This window comes from Lotus japonicus, chromosome 4 (assembly GCF_012489685.1).
Source record: "Lotus japonicus ecotype B-129 chromosome 4, LjGifu_v1.2".
Classification (NCBI taxonomy): Eukaryota; Viridiplantae; Streptophyta; class Magnoliopsida; order Fabales; family Fabaceae; genus Lotus; species Lotus japonicus.
Window position 1 is genome coordinate 52,781,029 of NC_080044.1, and position 15,955 is coordinate 52,796,983.

General features: G+C 40.0%; 3 protein-coding genes across 4 annotated transcripts; 1 reads left to right on the forward strand and 2 right to left on the reverse strand.

The window, feature by feature from the left end:
• Positions 1-66: 66 nt before the first annotated feature.
• On the reverse strand, positions 67-766 carry LOC130714789 (putative calcium-binding protein CML19). The gene has a single exon (XM_057564738.1). It carries the CDS (start codon positions 643-645, stop codon positions 223-225), a length of 423 nt encoding a protein of 140 aa, XP_057420721.1. The 5' UTR covers positions 646-766; the 3' UTR covers positions 67-222.
• A 6,551-nt stretch (positions 767-7,317) lies between these two features.
• LOC130713764 (putative F-box/LRR-repeat protein At4g15060) lies at positions 7,318-9,999 on the forward strand. Its single transcript, XM_057563560.1, has 5 exons — positions 7,318-7,440; positions 7,739-8,399; positions 8,490-8,741; positions 8,832-8,972; positions 9,584-9,999. Exons 2-5 carry the CDS (start codon positions 7,752-7,754, stop codon positions 9,872-9,874), a joined length of 1,332 nt encoding a protein of 443 aa, XP_057419543.1. The 5' UTR covers positions 7,318-7,440; positions 7,739-7,751; the 3' UTR covers positions 9,875-9,999.
• A 344-nt stretch (positions 10,000-10,343) lies between these two features.
• LOC130713763 (argininosuccinate synthase, chloroplastic-like) lies at positions 10,344-14,922 on the reverse strand. Of its 2 annotated transcripts, none has more exons than XM_057563559.1 (10): positions 14,763-14,922; positions 14,614-14,666; positions 14,449-14,488; positions 13,673-13,784; positions 13,265-13,313; positions 12,916-13,098; positions 12,636-12,710; positions 12,366-12,551; positions 11,208-11,296; positions 10,344-11,079 (listed from the first exon to the last, which is right to left on the reverse strand). In XM_057563559.1, the coding sequence occupies exons 1-10, from the start codon at positions 14,827-14,829 to the stop codon at positions 10,527-10,529; spliced, it is 1,407 nt and encodes a 468-aa protein (XP_057419542.1). In that variant the 5' UTR covers positions 14,830-14,922; the 3' UTR covers positions 10,344-10,526. The 2 variants fall into 2 exon arrangements, with proteins under 2 accessions (XP_057419542.1, XP_057419541.1); XM_057563558.1 differs by having other exon boundaries at positions 13,673-13,814.
• Positions 14,923-15,955: the final 1,033 nt, after the last annotated feature.

The window sequence follows — 15,955 nt, forward strand, 5'->3', positions numbered from 1 at the left end:
TGCCTCTCTTAACCAAGTTGTTAATTAGTCCATATTTCATTATTATTTGGGTGATAGAAACAGATGTACAAATCAAATAATCAATCACCGATCCATATCAATTAATTACAAAGAATGAAATCATTCTATACAAAAGAATCAATTAATCTCTGATAGCACACCACCACCAGAAAATCCAATCAATCAATCAATCAATATACAGCAGGTAGCATATATCATCAATCACTGCATCATAACTCTGAACTCTTCAAAGCTAAGCACACCATCCCCATTCAAATCAAACCGATCAATCATCACTTTACACTCTTCAATAGACTTCAAATCCCCCAGCTTCTTCAACATCCTCTTCAAACTCTCCGGCGTTATAAACCCGCACCTCTCCGTGTCATACATCTCAAAAGCCTCCCTCAAATCCTTCAACTTCTCTTCCTCACCTGCTGATTCCATCAGCTTCACCAAATCCTCCAAACACAGGAACCCGTCGCCGTCCGAATCCAACGCCTCAATAGCCATCTCCGCCTCCTTCAACCGCAGCTCTCCACCCATCATCGCCAGCCGCCTCCTCAGCTCGGACGGAGAAATCTTGCCGTCACCGTCCTCATCGAAATAGCTCAGAACACGCTCAAATTCTGCGTCCCTCATCATATCTTGGTTTGAAGTATACAAAGTGGAAGTAAAGCAATTACAATATGCTTCAAGAAATATTGAAAGAAACTATGTAGCAGTAGTAGTTTGAATATGTGTTATTGGATGAAAGATGAGGTAGTGTTAGGGAGTTTATATACATGTTCGATTATTTGAATTGGTGTGTGTATGGCGCGTGAAGTGTTGAATTAGCTACGAAGTTTTATTATCCAAGTTGGTTCGAGGAAGAGGAAGATGCCACTAGCGTCACGCCATATGTATGAGGAAATTAATGAGACGAAGTTTTAATTTGGAGGCAGGCTAGGACGGACTTTCAAACGGCCTAGAATATTAACTATTTAACTGTAAACGGTCAATGGGATCGTGAATTCTTATTTTATGTTTTTGCTCTTGTTTGTTTATTTTATTTGTTTTGTGTAGTTAGGAAAAATGTATGATTATTCTGAATTGGCCAAAACGTGTCGGTGCAATCACAGTCACATGGTGGCTGCACCGTATTCCCGACTGTAAAAATTATAGTAATTTGATATACAATTATTAAAGAAGTAATAACAAATTTTTCATATATTTAATACCTGCTTTTAAAAAGAGGAAAATTATCCGTAAATATTTGATATTGCGAAACAAACATCTATGATAAGAAAAGAAGAGAAGAATGAGAAATAATTAATGTGATATATGATGAGGTCTGATATAGAGACTATTTGGAAAAATGATGCACAATGTTGTATATCACCGATTTTATGTTATAGTAACTCTAAGGGCTCGTTTGGTGATCATGATAGGATAAGTGCAGGATAAGATAAATGATTGGATAAAGACGAGATATGATAATAGCATGATAGACTCTTATCTTAAAAAAATGACACTGGAGTATGTGAATGGCAACACGATGCTACCCAGGATCAGGGTGGACAAATCAGTGCTGGAAGAGATGTGTGCACCATGGAAAGACTCCTTGGTAGTGAGCTTGTTGGGGAAGAGGCTGGGTTACCGTACTATGAAATCCAGACTAGCATATGTGTGGGATCTAAATGGAGACTTCGATCTCTTAGATGTAGATAATGGATTCTTCATGGTAAAATTTGATTTGGAAAGTGACAAGCGTAAGGTCATAGGGGGAGGACCATGGATGATCTTTGATCATTACTTGGCGGTGTCAATGTGGAGTCCAATATTTATCTCGCCAACGGCCAAGGTGACTCGCACACTAGCATGGATCCGCATTCCGGGGTTGAATGCGGCTTTCTATGATGAGAGCTTCCTCATGTCAGTTGCTCAAATCATTGGAACGCCGGTTCGCGTGGACATTAACACGCTTAGGGGGGACAGAGGAAAGTTTGCCAGGATATGTGTGGAGTTGGACTTGTCAAGCCTTGTGCTAGGAAAGATCATGATTGAAGATGATTGGTACAAAATTGAGTATGAAGGCCTCCATGTTATTTGTACGAGATGTGGCTGCTATGGGCATAGATCGAGAGAATGCATGCAGGAGCCTTCGTCAACCGTCAACCAAGCTCCACCGGAATTTCCAAAGGAGAAGGTGGCGGCGCCGGAAACAACACTAGGGTTGGCGAAAACTCAGGAGCAAATTGTAACGTACCCGGATGTTCAGGGTGGCAAGGTAACAGAATTAAATGACAATTCCGAGAATCAGGGAGGAAGTCAAGCGCAGCAGTTACATGCGGACATGGTGGAGGCAGAGAAAATTCAAATGGAGGGGATGCACGTGGACAATCATGAGGCTGCCCCCTCCCAGAATTTGGGAACCAATCATGGAGCAACAATTAATGCAAAGGAGACGTTGAATAAGAGCAGCATTCAATTGCCAGAGGAAGAGAGCTTTGGGGCTTGGATGGTTGTTTCCAAGAAAAAGAGGAATAAGTCAAAGGGGGGTCCACACACAACACATGACAGCGTGGGGGGAGGAAAAGCCAATAATGGCAAATCAATCAAGCAGAATTATGAGCAGCCAAAACCAAGGGAAAAAAAGGGGGAGAAAAAGGTGGAGAAAACGGGTTTTAGCATGAAAGAAGGGGGCCAATTTAGTGTGGGGAAAAATGATGGACCCACCACTACTAATGTAGCAATGAAAGCAAAAAAAAGACAGCGAGGGGAGGAATCAAGTGGGTCAAAGCCAGCTCAGCCTACGCCCCCCAACAAGAGTCAAGGGCATGCCAATAAACCCAAATCCCAGAATATGGTATTTGGCGCCACCTCCCTCCAAGCACAAGATCCTGAGGAATATCTCAAGTATTTTCAAAAGTTTGATGAAGCGGTGAAGAAGGTGAACCTGTGCACAAGCATGCACATTGAGAACCATGATCATGATCAGTAATTCCATGACTATTAGTGAGGTAGAGGGATGCCTCCTTTCTTCTCCCATTCATCCATTAGTTGTAATGATTGGTTTTGAAGATTTCTCAATTTTGTCTTGGAATGTTCGTGGAGCCGTGCGAGAGGCTGGAAGGTTGTTTATCAAAGACATGGTGCGTTTGAAAAAACCAGACCTGGTTCTCTTGGTGGAAACTCGTTGTCAATTTGATCGAGTCCGTCATTTTTGGCTCTCACTTGGCTTTACGCCTTGCTTCTTAGAGGAGGCGGTGGGGTTCAGTGGAGGCATTTGGGTGTTAAAAAATGACTCTTCTAACTTCAGTGTGAGATTACTACACCAGCATAGACAGGCGATCACATTCGAAATTTGGAAGGATAGTCTTCCTTGGATGTGTTCAGCAGTGTATGCCTCTCCGGTGCCTACTCAAAGAGAAATTCTTTGGGATCTTTTGGAGACTTTGAGGTCGGCCATTTCTACACCTTGGATGCTAGTAGGTGACTTTAATGAGGTTTTGCATGCCAGTGAAGTTAGAGGGGGCAACTTTGTTCCAGCTAGGGCCCAAAGGTTGGCTATGGTTATGGAAGACTGTCGTCTAGTGGACCTGGGTTTAGTTGGGTCAAACTACACATGGTTTCGAAAAATGAACGACAGATTAGTACTATCTAAGAGGCTTGATAGGGCCTTGGGAGATGTTGAATGGCGAGTGCTTTTCCCAAATGCCTTCGTAGAGACGCTCTCCAGGGTTCATTCAGACCACTGCCCCATCTTGGTTCATTGTGGGGCACGACCTCCTGACACGAATCTTCGCCCCTTCCGATTCTTGGCAGCGTGGTCGGAGCATCCAGAGTTTGGGATGGTTGTGGAAAATGCTTGGCGCGCTAACAATGAAGAAATCAACACCAAGCTTGAGAGAGTTCAAGCGGCTGCGTTGTCCTTCAATAGGGACGTGTTTGGAAACATTCACCGTCGTAAAAGAAGGGTGGAAGCACGCCTTAAGGGGGTTCAAAGGGAGTTAGATGCAAGAGTCACATCAGATATGGTACGACATGAGTCAACGCTTCAAAGGGAGCTTCAACAAATTCTGAAACAGGAAGAGATTTTGTGGTTTCAAAAGGCTAGAGAGAACGCTGTGAGACTAGGAGACCGCAACACTGCATATTTCCATGCTAAATGTGTAATTCGGAGGAAGAGAAACCGAGTCCACAAGCTTAGGAATGATAATGGTGACTGGTGTGATGATCCGAATGGGTTGGAGAATATGATCCAAGGCTACTATACTTCCCTCTTTGCGGCGAAACCAACCGCCATGCACGACGACCTTCCCCCAGGAGAGTTCCCGAGGCTATCGGAGGCAGCAAGGGAGATTATAGCAGAGCCAGTTGAGAAGGAAGAAGTGCGCAAAACTTTGATGTCAATGAAGTCCCACACAGCTCCAGGGCCGGATGGCTTCCAACCTTTCTTCTTCAAGGAGTACTGGGATAATGTGGGTGATGCGCTATGGGATGTAGTGAAGGTAGCATTTGCCACCGGAAAGGTTGATGAAGGTTTGTTAAAAATCCTGTTGGTGATTATTCCGAAAATTGACAACCCAACAACTGTGAAAGAGTTTCGCCCTATAAGCTTATGCAATGTAACATATAAGATTATCACAAAGGTTTTGGTGAACCGGTTGAGAGCTTTCCTCAACAATCTCATTGGCCCCATGCAAAATAGCTTCTTGCCGGGAAGGGGTACTATGGATAATGCGATGGTGGCCCAAGAAATAGTCTTTCAGATGGGAAAATCTACGGCGAAGAAAGGGTCCATGGCCTTCAAGATTGATCTGGAAAAAGCTTATGATGGTGTGTCGTGGGAATTCCTACAAGAGACCCTAGTCATGTTTGGACTTCCTACAATGGTTATTGATCTAATTATGTGTTGTGTCTCCTCAGCTCAAATTTCTATTCTTTGGAATGGGTCGACACTACCATCTTTCAAACCAGGGAAGGGGCTCCGTCAGGGGGATCCGATATCCCCTTACCTCTTCCTCCTTTGCATGGAATGACTCTCTTGCCATATTCAGAGCCTTGTGGATCGTGGTGAGTGGAAACCGGTGAAGGTAGCCGAGCATGGGCCTTTAATATCTCATATGTTCTTTGCAGATGATGTTTTGCTCTTCTGCCAGGCCTCTAAGGAGCAGGTGGCCTTACTGGCGCGAACAATGGCTCAATTTTGCAACAGCTCAGGTCTGAAAGTCAACTTGCATAAGTCTAAAGCATCAACATCTCGTGGGGTGAGTTGGGAGATGAAAGAGGAGATGGCAAGGATTTCCCCGATTCCCTTTGTGAGAGATCTTGGGAAGTATCTTGGTTTTCCCTTGACTGGAGGGCGAATGAGAGGTAGGGACTTCAATTTCCTACTAGAAAACATAAACAAGAAGATGGCTTCATGGAAGACAGGCCTACTTAACATGGCTGGTAGGGTTTGTTTGGCAAACTCTGTTATGGCCTCAATCCCGAGTTACTTGATGCAGGTCTTTTGGATCCCAAAATCGATGCTCCTCAAGATGAATCAATCCATCCGTGGCTTTATCTGGACAAAGGGAAGGGTAGCAAGAGGGTGGCATCGCGCAAGCTGGTCCACTTTAACCCTGGGAAAAAAAGCAAGTGGCTTGGGTATCAAGGACATGTCCATCTCGAATACCGCTTTGATGGGAAAGGCGGTTTGGTCCATGATGGCACATCCGAGGAAGCTATGGGTGCGGGTAATGCAGAATAAATACCTTAACAATGACTCTTTTTTGCAGGTAAAACCAAAGCCTAGAGATTCCCCCATTTGGCGTGGGATCTTAAAGGCGCGGGATCAATTGCACGAAGGGTTTAGATTCCGTCTGGGAGATGGCTCTTCTTCCCTTTGGTATTCTGACTGGAGTGGCCATGGCAAGCTCGCAGAACAGGTACCCTTTGTAAACATTGCAGACACCACGCTCCAGCTGGCCAATTTAATTGATAATGGTCAATGGAATCTGAATCAAGTGTACACAGATATTCCAATGGAATTTAAAGACAAGCTTTTCCGAATTCAACCTCAAATTTTCCAGAACAAGGCTGATACTTGGACCTGGGCGCCTGGTGGCAAAGGCTACTTCACGGTGAAGGAGGCATATAGTTGGCTGAATAAGAAGGACCGAGGGGATGAACCAGTGGGCAGAGCTTGGGGTTGGATTTGGAAGTTAGCTGTCCCGGAGAAAATCCGCCTGTTTGTTTGGCAAATTCTGCAAGATGTACTCCCAACGAATTTGAAGAGGTTCCGATGCAATCTCGCGACATCTCCGGCGTGCCCCCGCTGCTCCAACCCGGTAGAGAATGCTTTTCACTGTTTGCGAGAATGCCCTCACGCGAAGGAAGTTTGGCTCCGACTAGAAGCTCTGTCTTGGAGGGGGTTTGATGATGTTGATCTGCACTCATGGGTTCGAAGGATGGCTACGAGCCCACAAAGCTTGAAATTCCTGGCAGGTTTATGGGGAAATTGGAAGTGGAGGAACAACATGATTTTTGAAGGGGAGCCTTGGACTCTGGAGGTTGCCTGGAGGAAAATTAAACATGAACATGATGAGTTGGTGTCGGTCTATAAGCATATTATTGGTGGTGCAGCAGCCCGTTTGACAGCTCGATGGGAGGTTCCACTTGTGGGATGGGTTAAGCTCAACACTGATGGAAGCTTCAGAGAGAGGGACGACGTCATGGGCTGCGGAGGAATCATCCGCGATCACGAAGGGAATTGGGTGAAAGGGGTGTCCAGACATGATCTGGGTGGGAATCCTTTAATGGCAGAAGCAAAGGCACTCATGGAAGGCCTCCTGTTAGCTTGGGATGTTGGCTTCAGAAAGGTTAATTGCGAGGTTGATTGTGAAGAACTTATTGCTACTCTGGACGACATGGAAGCTAGACGGGTTTTTATGGAAATTAGTGCGATTCACCAGCTCCTTCATCGAGACTGGGTGGTTACATTGAAGAGCATCCCACGGGAGTGTAATAGTGCAGCCGATTGTTTGGCCAAGCTTGCGGCTTCAACATCGATTTCAGGCACCATAATCCTTGACAAACCTCATGCTGAGTTAGAAACTCTCATTCTTAGAGATAAGATGAGAGGTAGTTAGTTTTTTTTTTGTTAGTTCTTGTACTTTTCCGATGGAGCAAAAAAAAAAATTATAAGTTAACTTTAAATATTCTAAAATTAGTTTTCCCGGACTGAAGCTAGTTTATATAAAAACCACCACCTCAAAGGGAGCATCTTCCGGATCTGTACATGGTAAAAGGTTTCCTTTTATGTGAACCACAAGCAAGGACTCCAAAGAGAAACAGGTTCTTATTAGTTACTAAGATCAGTTTGTATATTCGCATTAGAAAAGTAATCTCAATCATAATATAAATCTCATTCACAATCACAAACTACATGAAAAGATAGTAAGGAGTAAAGAGGTAACAATAATTCAAAGCCTTTGTTCCATTTACATTATTTTTGTTTTTACATTGGTTTTGTAATATGATCACATTTTGACAAAATTTAAAGAGGTTTCATTTGATTATGATCTTCCAAGTTTCTTCCTCCAGTAAATGTTCAATGAATTTTTCTTTTCCTTCCACATTAGTGAATTCATATACTCCATTTTCTACCTGATTTTCCATTCTCTGCCTTTTTTATCAAATATTCTTTACAATTCTAACTATTCATTATCCTTATTGATCTTGATGATCCATAAATTTTGGTCAAATTTAGGCCAGGGTTGATCATGCAGGATGCAATTAACTGGGATCATAAACAGAAGAGAGCAAAATCTAACAATGAGAAAAACTGTGAAGATCTCATCAACCAATTGCCAAATGGAATTCCTGGAGCAATTTTATCCAAATTGCCAATAAATGAAGCTGCAAAGACCAGCATCCTCTCAAGGAAATGGAGATACATGTGGACCTTTTATTCAGGGACCTTAGAATTTGATGGTTCACCAGTTATGAAAGACATGAAAAAAGACCTTAAGAGGGTTAGAGGAAGGCACTTACAAATGGCAATGGAGACCATGTTTGATGCTGAGAGGCAAACATACATAAATTGGACTAATGAATTGTTGAGTTCACTTAAAAGTCCAACTCTACAAGGATTGAAGTTTTGGTTTCATGTGGGCAAAGGGTATAATGTTGACAAATGGGTTCAGTTTGCCATTCAAAAGAAGGTTCAAAAGCTTGAGTTGTATTTTGGGCAGGCATTTGAATATGTTCTTCCACTGCAAATGTTTAAACTTGCAGGTTTTAATTCCTTGCGTGTCTTGCGTCTGAGATCCGTTGCTGTGACGAAAGAGATGCTCGAGTATTTGCTGTGTTGTTGCCCGCTACTTGAAACGCTGAGCTTGATTTCCTCAGAAGTTCCAGAAACCATGAAGGTTATGTTATGAACCAATTATTTCAAAAGCTTAAGCCGTAGTCGGGTAAAGACACGTGAATGATTTTATATTATATTTAATTTCTAACAGGTTATAGATCAATCACTCAAGCTGAAGTGCCTGGAATTGGTAAAATGTTGGAACCCTGCAAGCCTTGAGATTTTTGCTGAGAATTTAGTGTCATTCAAATACTTTGGACCCTGTTTGGACATAAAATTTAAGAGTGTTCCAAGACTTGAGGAAGCAACATTTAGAGGAGCCTTAGAGACATTCGTTAGACTAAGCTTTCTCCCACAAATAAAAATGCTTAAATTGGATATTACAGAAAACGCACCTGAAGAGGTAGGCTTTTTCATCCTTTTCATTTCCTTTCTTTATGCTTGCTTTCCTTATTAACAGAAGTGACTTCATTTTTTACTGTCTTAATTTTAGATTTACTGGTTACATCAACTTCCTGACTTAAACAATCTCAAGCATTTGGAGTTGGTTGTGTGTATTGATGATGACAGCACACTTAGTGATTGTGTTCTGCTACTGAAGGCAATGCCTTCATTATGGAGGTTCACACTCAAGGTGAATACCCTAGTGCTTATGGCCTTCTTTTCATGGATTGAATCAAGAGTGTTGACTTTGATTTAGATACTTATGGTTTTAGATGTTAATTATAAGGGCAAAGCACACAAATCTCACTATTATATGATGTCAAAGTAATGGAGCATCCAAATCCCCTTTCTCCAAATTTTGTGTCTTATCAATAAAAATCACATGTCAATTAAAAATCACTATGTAAACTTAGGATTGAAATCTTCTATTAAATAGTGTCTCATTTTTCGTCTCACCAATAAAATTTTAACACTCATTAATACCACTATAAGTTTGTAATTGTCTCACTCATATCTCTTTTAACTTAGAGAGCGAATTGAAACACCATTTGAGGACAGAAAATCTTGATTCTTAAATTTGCAACTGATGCCCGACATGTATTTGTTAATTGACATGACAAGAATTTTTAGTGGGATAGAAAATGGAGACATCATTTGAAAATAGAAGATCTTACCTCCTAAGTTCTACCACCTCACTGCCGGGTGTAAGGTGGTGTGATTCTTGATGTTGTGCATCAAGTATCTTTTATACTATAAAGCTAGGATAGTTGAGTCTGAATATGATTTTCTTACATTTTGCAGATGCAAAATACAAAACCCACTTTCAGAACAGAACGCAAATTAACTGTAGAATCCGAGTACAGCATTAAGGAGTTAGAGTTGGTTGGGTTTTGTGGAGCAGGGTGTGAAGTTGAATTAGCTATGTTCTTGGTTCAGAGTTCAGTTGAACTCCAAAAGATAACTATTGATACAAGGTTACCAACTGAACCGAAATTGAAGCACTTCCAAACTTGGCATCATGAGGAAAACAGAAAGCGTGCTCTAAAACTGCAGGAGAAAATACTACCTGGGGTTGAATTCGTTTGTCTTTGACTTGATATTGGAAATTTATTATTTTTATTTTGGAAAATGTGAGGATCCAATTCTAATGTTTTTTTCTTTTGATAAATCTGAAATTGAATTTTAAAAAATAAGTGCATGCTTGGAAAGCTATCAATCAAAAAACGAATAATAAATTCGTATGATTGAAAAACGAAGGATAAATTCATGTGATGAGTAGCTTCAGAGCTACATATGTGATTTTTGACCGTTCAATATGCAGAAACAAAGAGAAAAATGATGATGCACCAACGGTGTAAAGTTTTTTCACACCGTCAACCAATCAGATTTCAAGGATGTGCCACGTCAATTAATGAAATTAAATAAAAAGAGAGATTTTCTCACATCCTTGAAATCTGATTGGTTGATGGTGTAAAAAAAAATTTACACCGTCAGTGCACTGCAGAAAGTACCCCTTGTACTTGGCTTATCAAAAAAAATGCAGAAACAAACACATAAATAATAGAGGAAAGAAGATCTGAATTCAAATTCAGAATGATATTATATTCATTTTTATTAAGGCGTAGCTGATCCACTAACAATCCAAGGTACTCTAGCTACACTCTACCTTTGTTCTTGACAAGCAAATTTGTGTAGTGCAACAAAGCAAGTCCTTTTTTCCAAACAGTTTGAAATGAAATCAACCTTAGATACCCTGCTTAAGCATTGCTCGAACCCTCATGGGAAGACCATAAAGCCGAATAAAGCCCGCAGCATCAGCTTGATCATATATCTCCCCGTTCTCGAATGATGAAATGTCTTCCCTGTACAGGCTAAAGGGGCTCTGCCTACTGGTTACACCAACAGAACCTTTGTACAGTTTCAAAGTCACAGAACCTGTTGTGGTCGCTGTGATCTCCTGCATAAACGCATCCAAGGACTCGCGAAGCGGATCAAACCATCTGCCAGCATACACTAACTCTGCATACGTAAGGGCTAGAGAATCTTTAACTTGTATTGCTTTTTGGTCAAGCGTCAGAAGCTCTAGCTCCCTTGCTGCAGCGAACAGGATGGTTCCGCCAGGAGTTTCGTAAACTCCACGGCTCTTCATACCTACGAGCCGATTCTCAACCATGTCAACCCGGCCAATTCCATGCCTTCCGCCAATCTCATTGAGCTCTGCTAGTAACGACGCTGGCGAAAGCCTCTTCCCGTTGACTGAAACAGGAAGCCCTGCCTCTATCCCAATTTCCACATATCTGCATGGCATCACGAATGCTTTCATAAATTTAAAATACAAAATCCAAAATATGTGAAATACAACATTTTTAACCACAAATTGGAGGTTATATATAAAGTGAAATCACAAGTTCTGAAGGAAGCTTACTCTGGCTTGTCTGGAGCATCCTCAGGATCTACAGACATCATGTACATATCCTTTTGGGGCTCATTAGCTGGGTCTTCCAACTTATCACCCTTCAGTGTCATAGGTTGCATATATATTAGAGAAAAAGTAATAGGTAATTTCCAAAATATAGTTTTTAGAGCTACAATGCATAAAGCATTACCCTAGATCAAACTACAGATTAGCAACTTCCAACATTACAGCAAAGAAGTGATCTAGTGCGTCTAATGAGGGTTCACACATGGCCTGAAGACCAGTAACAAATTATAGGATTCCTTGAAGTACTTTCAAGTAAAAAACATGTGTTCACCACTCGATTCCACCTCCGCTGTAGAGAGATATAGGAATAGAAGAGAGAGAAGTGGCAGATGTAATGGGTGACATAATAGTAACACAAGAAAGAGATATGAAGAAAAGGTCAGCAAAAATGAGATGGAAGAGAAACTGGGTGTGAATGAATCGAAACTGTTTTCAAGAATCTGTGTCATGCTTTTAGAAAGAAATTGCAGTAAAATCCAATTTTTGTTCTTAAAAGATTAAAGTGCCATCACTTTAGTTCTTGGAAGATTTTTCACCAATTTAGCTGTTCATAACAGATTTAAAATATCACCATTTTGGTCCTTCTGTTACTTTATGATAGAAGGCCTTCCAATGACCACACGCATATGGCAAGTAGGTAACAGCCCGTGTATGTTCATCCAAACAAGCAGATAACGGGCTATGTCAGCATCGACAACCTTCAAACAGAGGATAATAAAAAGACCCAAACGATGACATTTCGAATTATTGATGAACTAAATTGACAACTAATTGATAACAAGGCAGAAACCCCAGACCTGACATTCATTAGTTTTGAGAATCTTTTATGAACTAAAGTGATAGTGCTTGTATCTCTGGAGAATAAAAATGAGGGTTTTCACATAAAAAAGGTACATAAAATAGGCAGACATGTATCAATGACAGTAATATCCAGCCCTGTGATGAATATGGCTGTGGGATTGTGGGAGTTCCTATAGTAGTGAACCATGCACAGATAGATCATATTAATCAAAAGGAATCGGGTCTTGATTCCAGATGCCGACATGACACCCCTCAGTTATCAACATTTAGTAAACAGCTGAGTGTAACCAAAGTGCCTACCTCATGGCTAAGGTGCCACAGGTTTCTATCCCTGCTATATATGGATTTCTTTGTCACTGGGACAGGAATATTATGCTTTTTAGCATACTCAATAGCATCTTCTCTCCCTGTAATATCCCACTCCCTCCATGGAGCCACAACATTTAGCTTGGGGTTTAGAGCAAAGAACGTCAGCTCAAATCGAACCTAAATGTTCATACATAAATAAATGTGTCAGAATAGAATAACTGACATGATGTTTATTGTGAGCATAATAATAGTAAGACATGCCTGATCATTTCCTTTCCCGGTGCACCCATGGGAGACAGCGTCAGCTCCGACTTCTTTAGCAACATCAACCATGGCCTATCCGTCAGCAGGTATGAATCAATACATGTTTATATAAGGGGGGAAATATATAATATAACTAAGTTCCATAATCATTGAATAGTGATTTTTTTCAATATATCAAGAGAAAAAGAAAAGTGACTACAGCACTCAAAGAGCTAACAGAGCAATAGAAGAAATGGTTTTACCAAGTGAGATAAAATAGAACACTTCAAGAAGTTACCTTAGCAATTACAGGGCGAGCCATCGCAGTCCCAAGCAAATACTTCCTCTCATAAGTGGCACCAGCACGCAGGCAAGGGAATATGTAATCTTTAACAAATTCCTCTTGCAAGTCCTTAACCACTAATTGAGAGGCTCCACTGGCTTTGGCTTTCTCTTCTAAACCTTCCAACTCTTTTAGTCCCTGTGTAATTCAGTTTTTTTGCCAGACATGCAGAAAATAAACAACAAATTCAGTAGAGCAAATTCCCCAAGCCAGAAGTTCACAATCTTAAAACACCTTTTCCAGGAACCAAGTTTACACAGCAATAACGTTGATCAAAGAAATTAAACTAAAAGGCATAACATACTTGGCCAACATCAGCAGTGAAGCAAACGACTTCACAACCGTAATTCTCTCTGCAATGCCAAAATCACTAAATAAGATATTATAATAAGGGCACAATTATACAACAATAGGTAACTTCATGGGTATCTACTGTTGAATATCCCCTATCACAACCAAAAAAAATTCAGAAATGTCTATTTTGCTACCATGCTTCTCTACAAAATTTGAATTTTTCAGGTTTAAAACTCATCAAGTCATGTATACAATCTCTAAATGGTTTGTAACCCCTATTTACACATTCTACATAAAAAAATTGACATCTTTTTCAACATAGAAGTATTTGCCATCAAGAAAAATCTGATAGAAAAAATCTAATATCAAAAAAATCTGATATAACAGAAAATTGAAAAAGAACAAGCAACGGCTATACCTCAGCCATGGCACAATGACCGATGTGTCTAAGCCACCACTGTAAGCAAGAACAACCTTATTCAATTTGCCTCGTAGCCCACTACCCTTCTTGGTTTCAGAAATTTCTACATCTGTATCATTGCGCAGAACTGCTTTTATAGCTGCATGTCATGCGAATTTCAATAACATTACAGACCTTAAACTTGAAATCAAACAGCATCAAATCAATATAGCAAGCGGTGAACACAAGCGCCTCTAAGAAACTCATTTGTTTCCAACATAAAACCATCCATAGCATAAGAAGCTACAAAAAACCCCTTCTGAAATTTATTTGCCAATGGCAATCATGACATAGTTCTGTTAGGGAATGCTCATTTACAAAACGATAAGTCAAATCTGACAGATGAAAAACACAAAAGGAAAACACTTAACACTACATGTTAATAGCTAATAAGTTTTTAATTAAAAGATTCAACTATAAAGAACAATTAAGAAACATTACATGTTCATGCTCTCATAATTTAAAGACACACCATTTTTCAAAATGTGTTAACCCCAGGTGGAACTGGATACAAAAAAATGATTAAACAACTTACAACAGCATTGTGTCAGTTTAGCTGAAATGGTAATGGAGATCTTATACTAAACCCAGGATGAAAAATTAACCAAGATAAGCTCTTCCGAGTTGTGTTTGTAAATCAAGTCATTCAATAATAATAATAATGAAACATGTACTGATGTCTCTAGTTTCCCATAGGTGAGAAAATGGTTGAGCATGAGAAAACATATTCTCACCTTGAAGTTTACCAGCACCAACACAAGCTCTTGGTCCCAACTACAGACAATACAAAAGTCCCACATAAGACCAACATGTAACCACCAAAACACAAATACATGAATAAACAAATAGGCTCAGACATGTTTTTGTAAACTTTAAGGAATAAAGTTTAAAAAGATCACCTGTTTGAATGATGATGGCTTTGCCTTCCAGAACTGATGATGCAGAAGGTGATCTGCAAAAAAAAAAGAGAAGGGGTTGTTAAAGTTGAGAAAAGTTGAACATGCCAATGAAAATCTCTAACAAAGAGTAAAGAAAATGGAAATGGAACCTGTTGCATGCAGGGAAGGAGGAGTAGCAGAGGATGGATATGCAGGGAGTGCTTTCAACTGTGCCATTCGTGCGTCAGCCTCAGTCTCAGGTTTGTGTTGTGTGTTGTCTAAAGCTGCGTAGCCGTCTTTCAAGGGTTTCAATTTAAGCAAACAGGGTGCCAGTGTTTTTAACGTTTGACCATTTTTTTTTGGGCTCCACGTAATGTGCACCAATTTAAAAGTGGTCTAATTTTGGACCATCTTAAAGTGACAGAATATTTTGCAAGTTGAGGTTGTAAATTCTTATTTTTATCAAGAATTAGAGTTAATGGGGTAAATTTAAAAAAAAAAAAAAGAGTTAATGGGGTTAAATTTTGATTTTACAATAAAGACCCTTACTAGTTACTAGCTTCTTCAATCTTTCATTGCAGGGGGCAAGTAACAATCAAAATAAAAGATCCTAATTAAAAAAATCAAACAAAAGAACAACAAGAAAAATGCAACATATATAGGAAAGAAAACCTGTGTTCTCCCTTTGCAATATAGGTAAGAAATTAAAGTTCTGCTTTGTTGAGAACCAGAGGCAGCAAAGAAAACCCACCCGTGTTCTTCCTCTAAAACTAAAACCACCTCATGGGTAGGAGCACCAGATTTCGTGATTCTTCAATCTTCATTGCCACTGCTATAGTGAGTGAACTCAGCTTCATCGGCAGACAAGATCCGCTTCAACGACCAGGGTCATCGCCGCCACCTCGGTTGTCGATGGAGAGAAGGTTGGAGACATGTGGAACTGTGTCATCCGCCGTAGCCTCACCTTGTAGTTCAGTGTGTGTTTGGATCAGCGTTAGCAGAATTGGATCTGGTCAGAATTAGATCTGATAAACGTGAGTTTGAATGACGTGATTTATGTTTGGATACAGTTACAAGAACGTGATTCTAGAAATTGAATTTTGTTTGGATATCTTTTATTAGAATTGCTTTTGAGTGTGTAATGACTAAAAGGGGTATAAATATTTTACAAGAGAGATTAATTAGTATTTAACTGAATAGTATTTAATTTTAAATATTTCATATAGTATTAAATAATATTTATAACAAATTTGATATCCATAAATAAATAAATAAATAAACATATATGATAATAAAACATTGATTCACTTGACGTAAAAAAGAAAACTGAGACATGAAAAAAAAAAGTTTTACAATATCACAT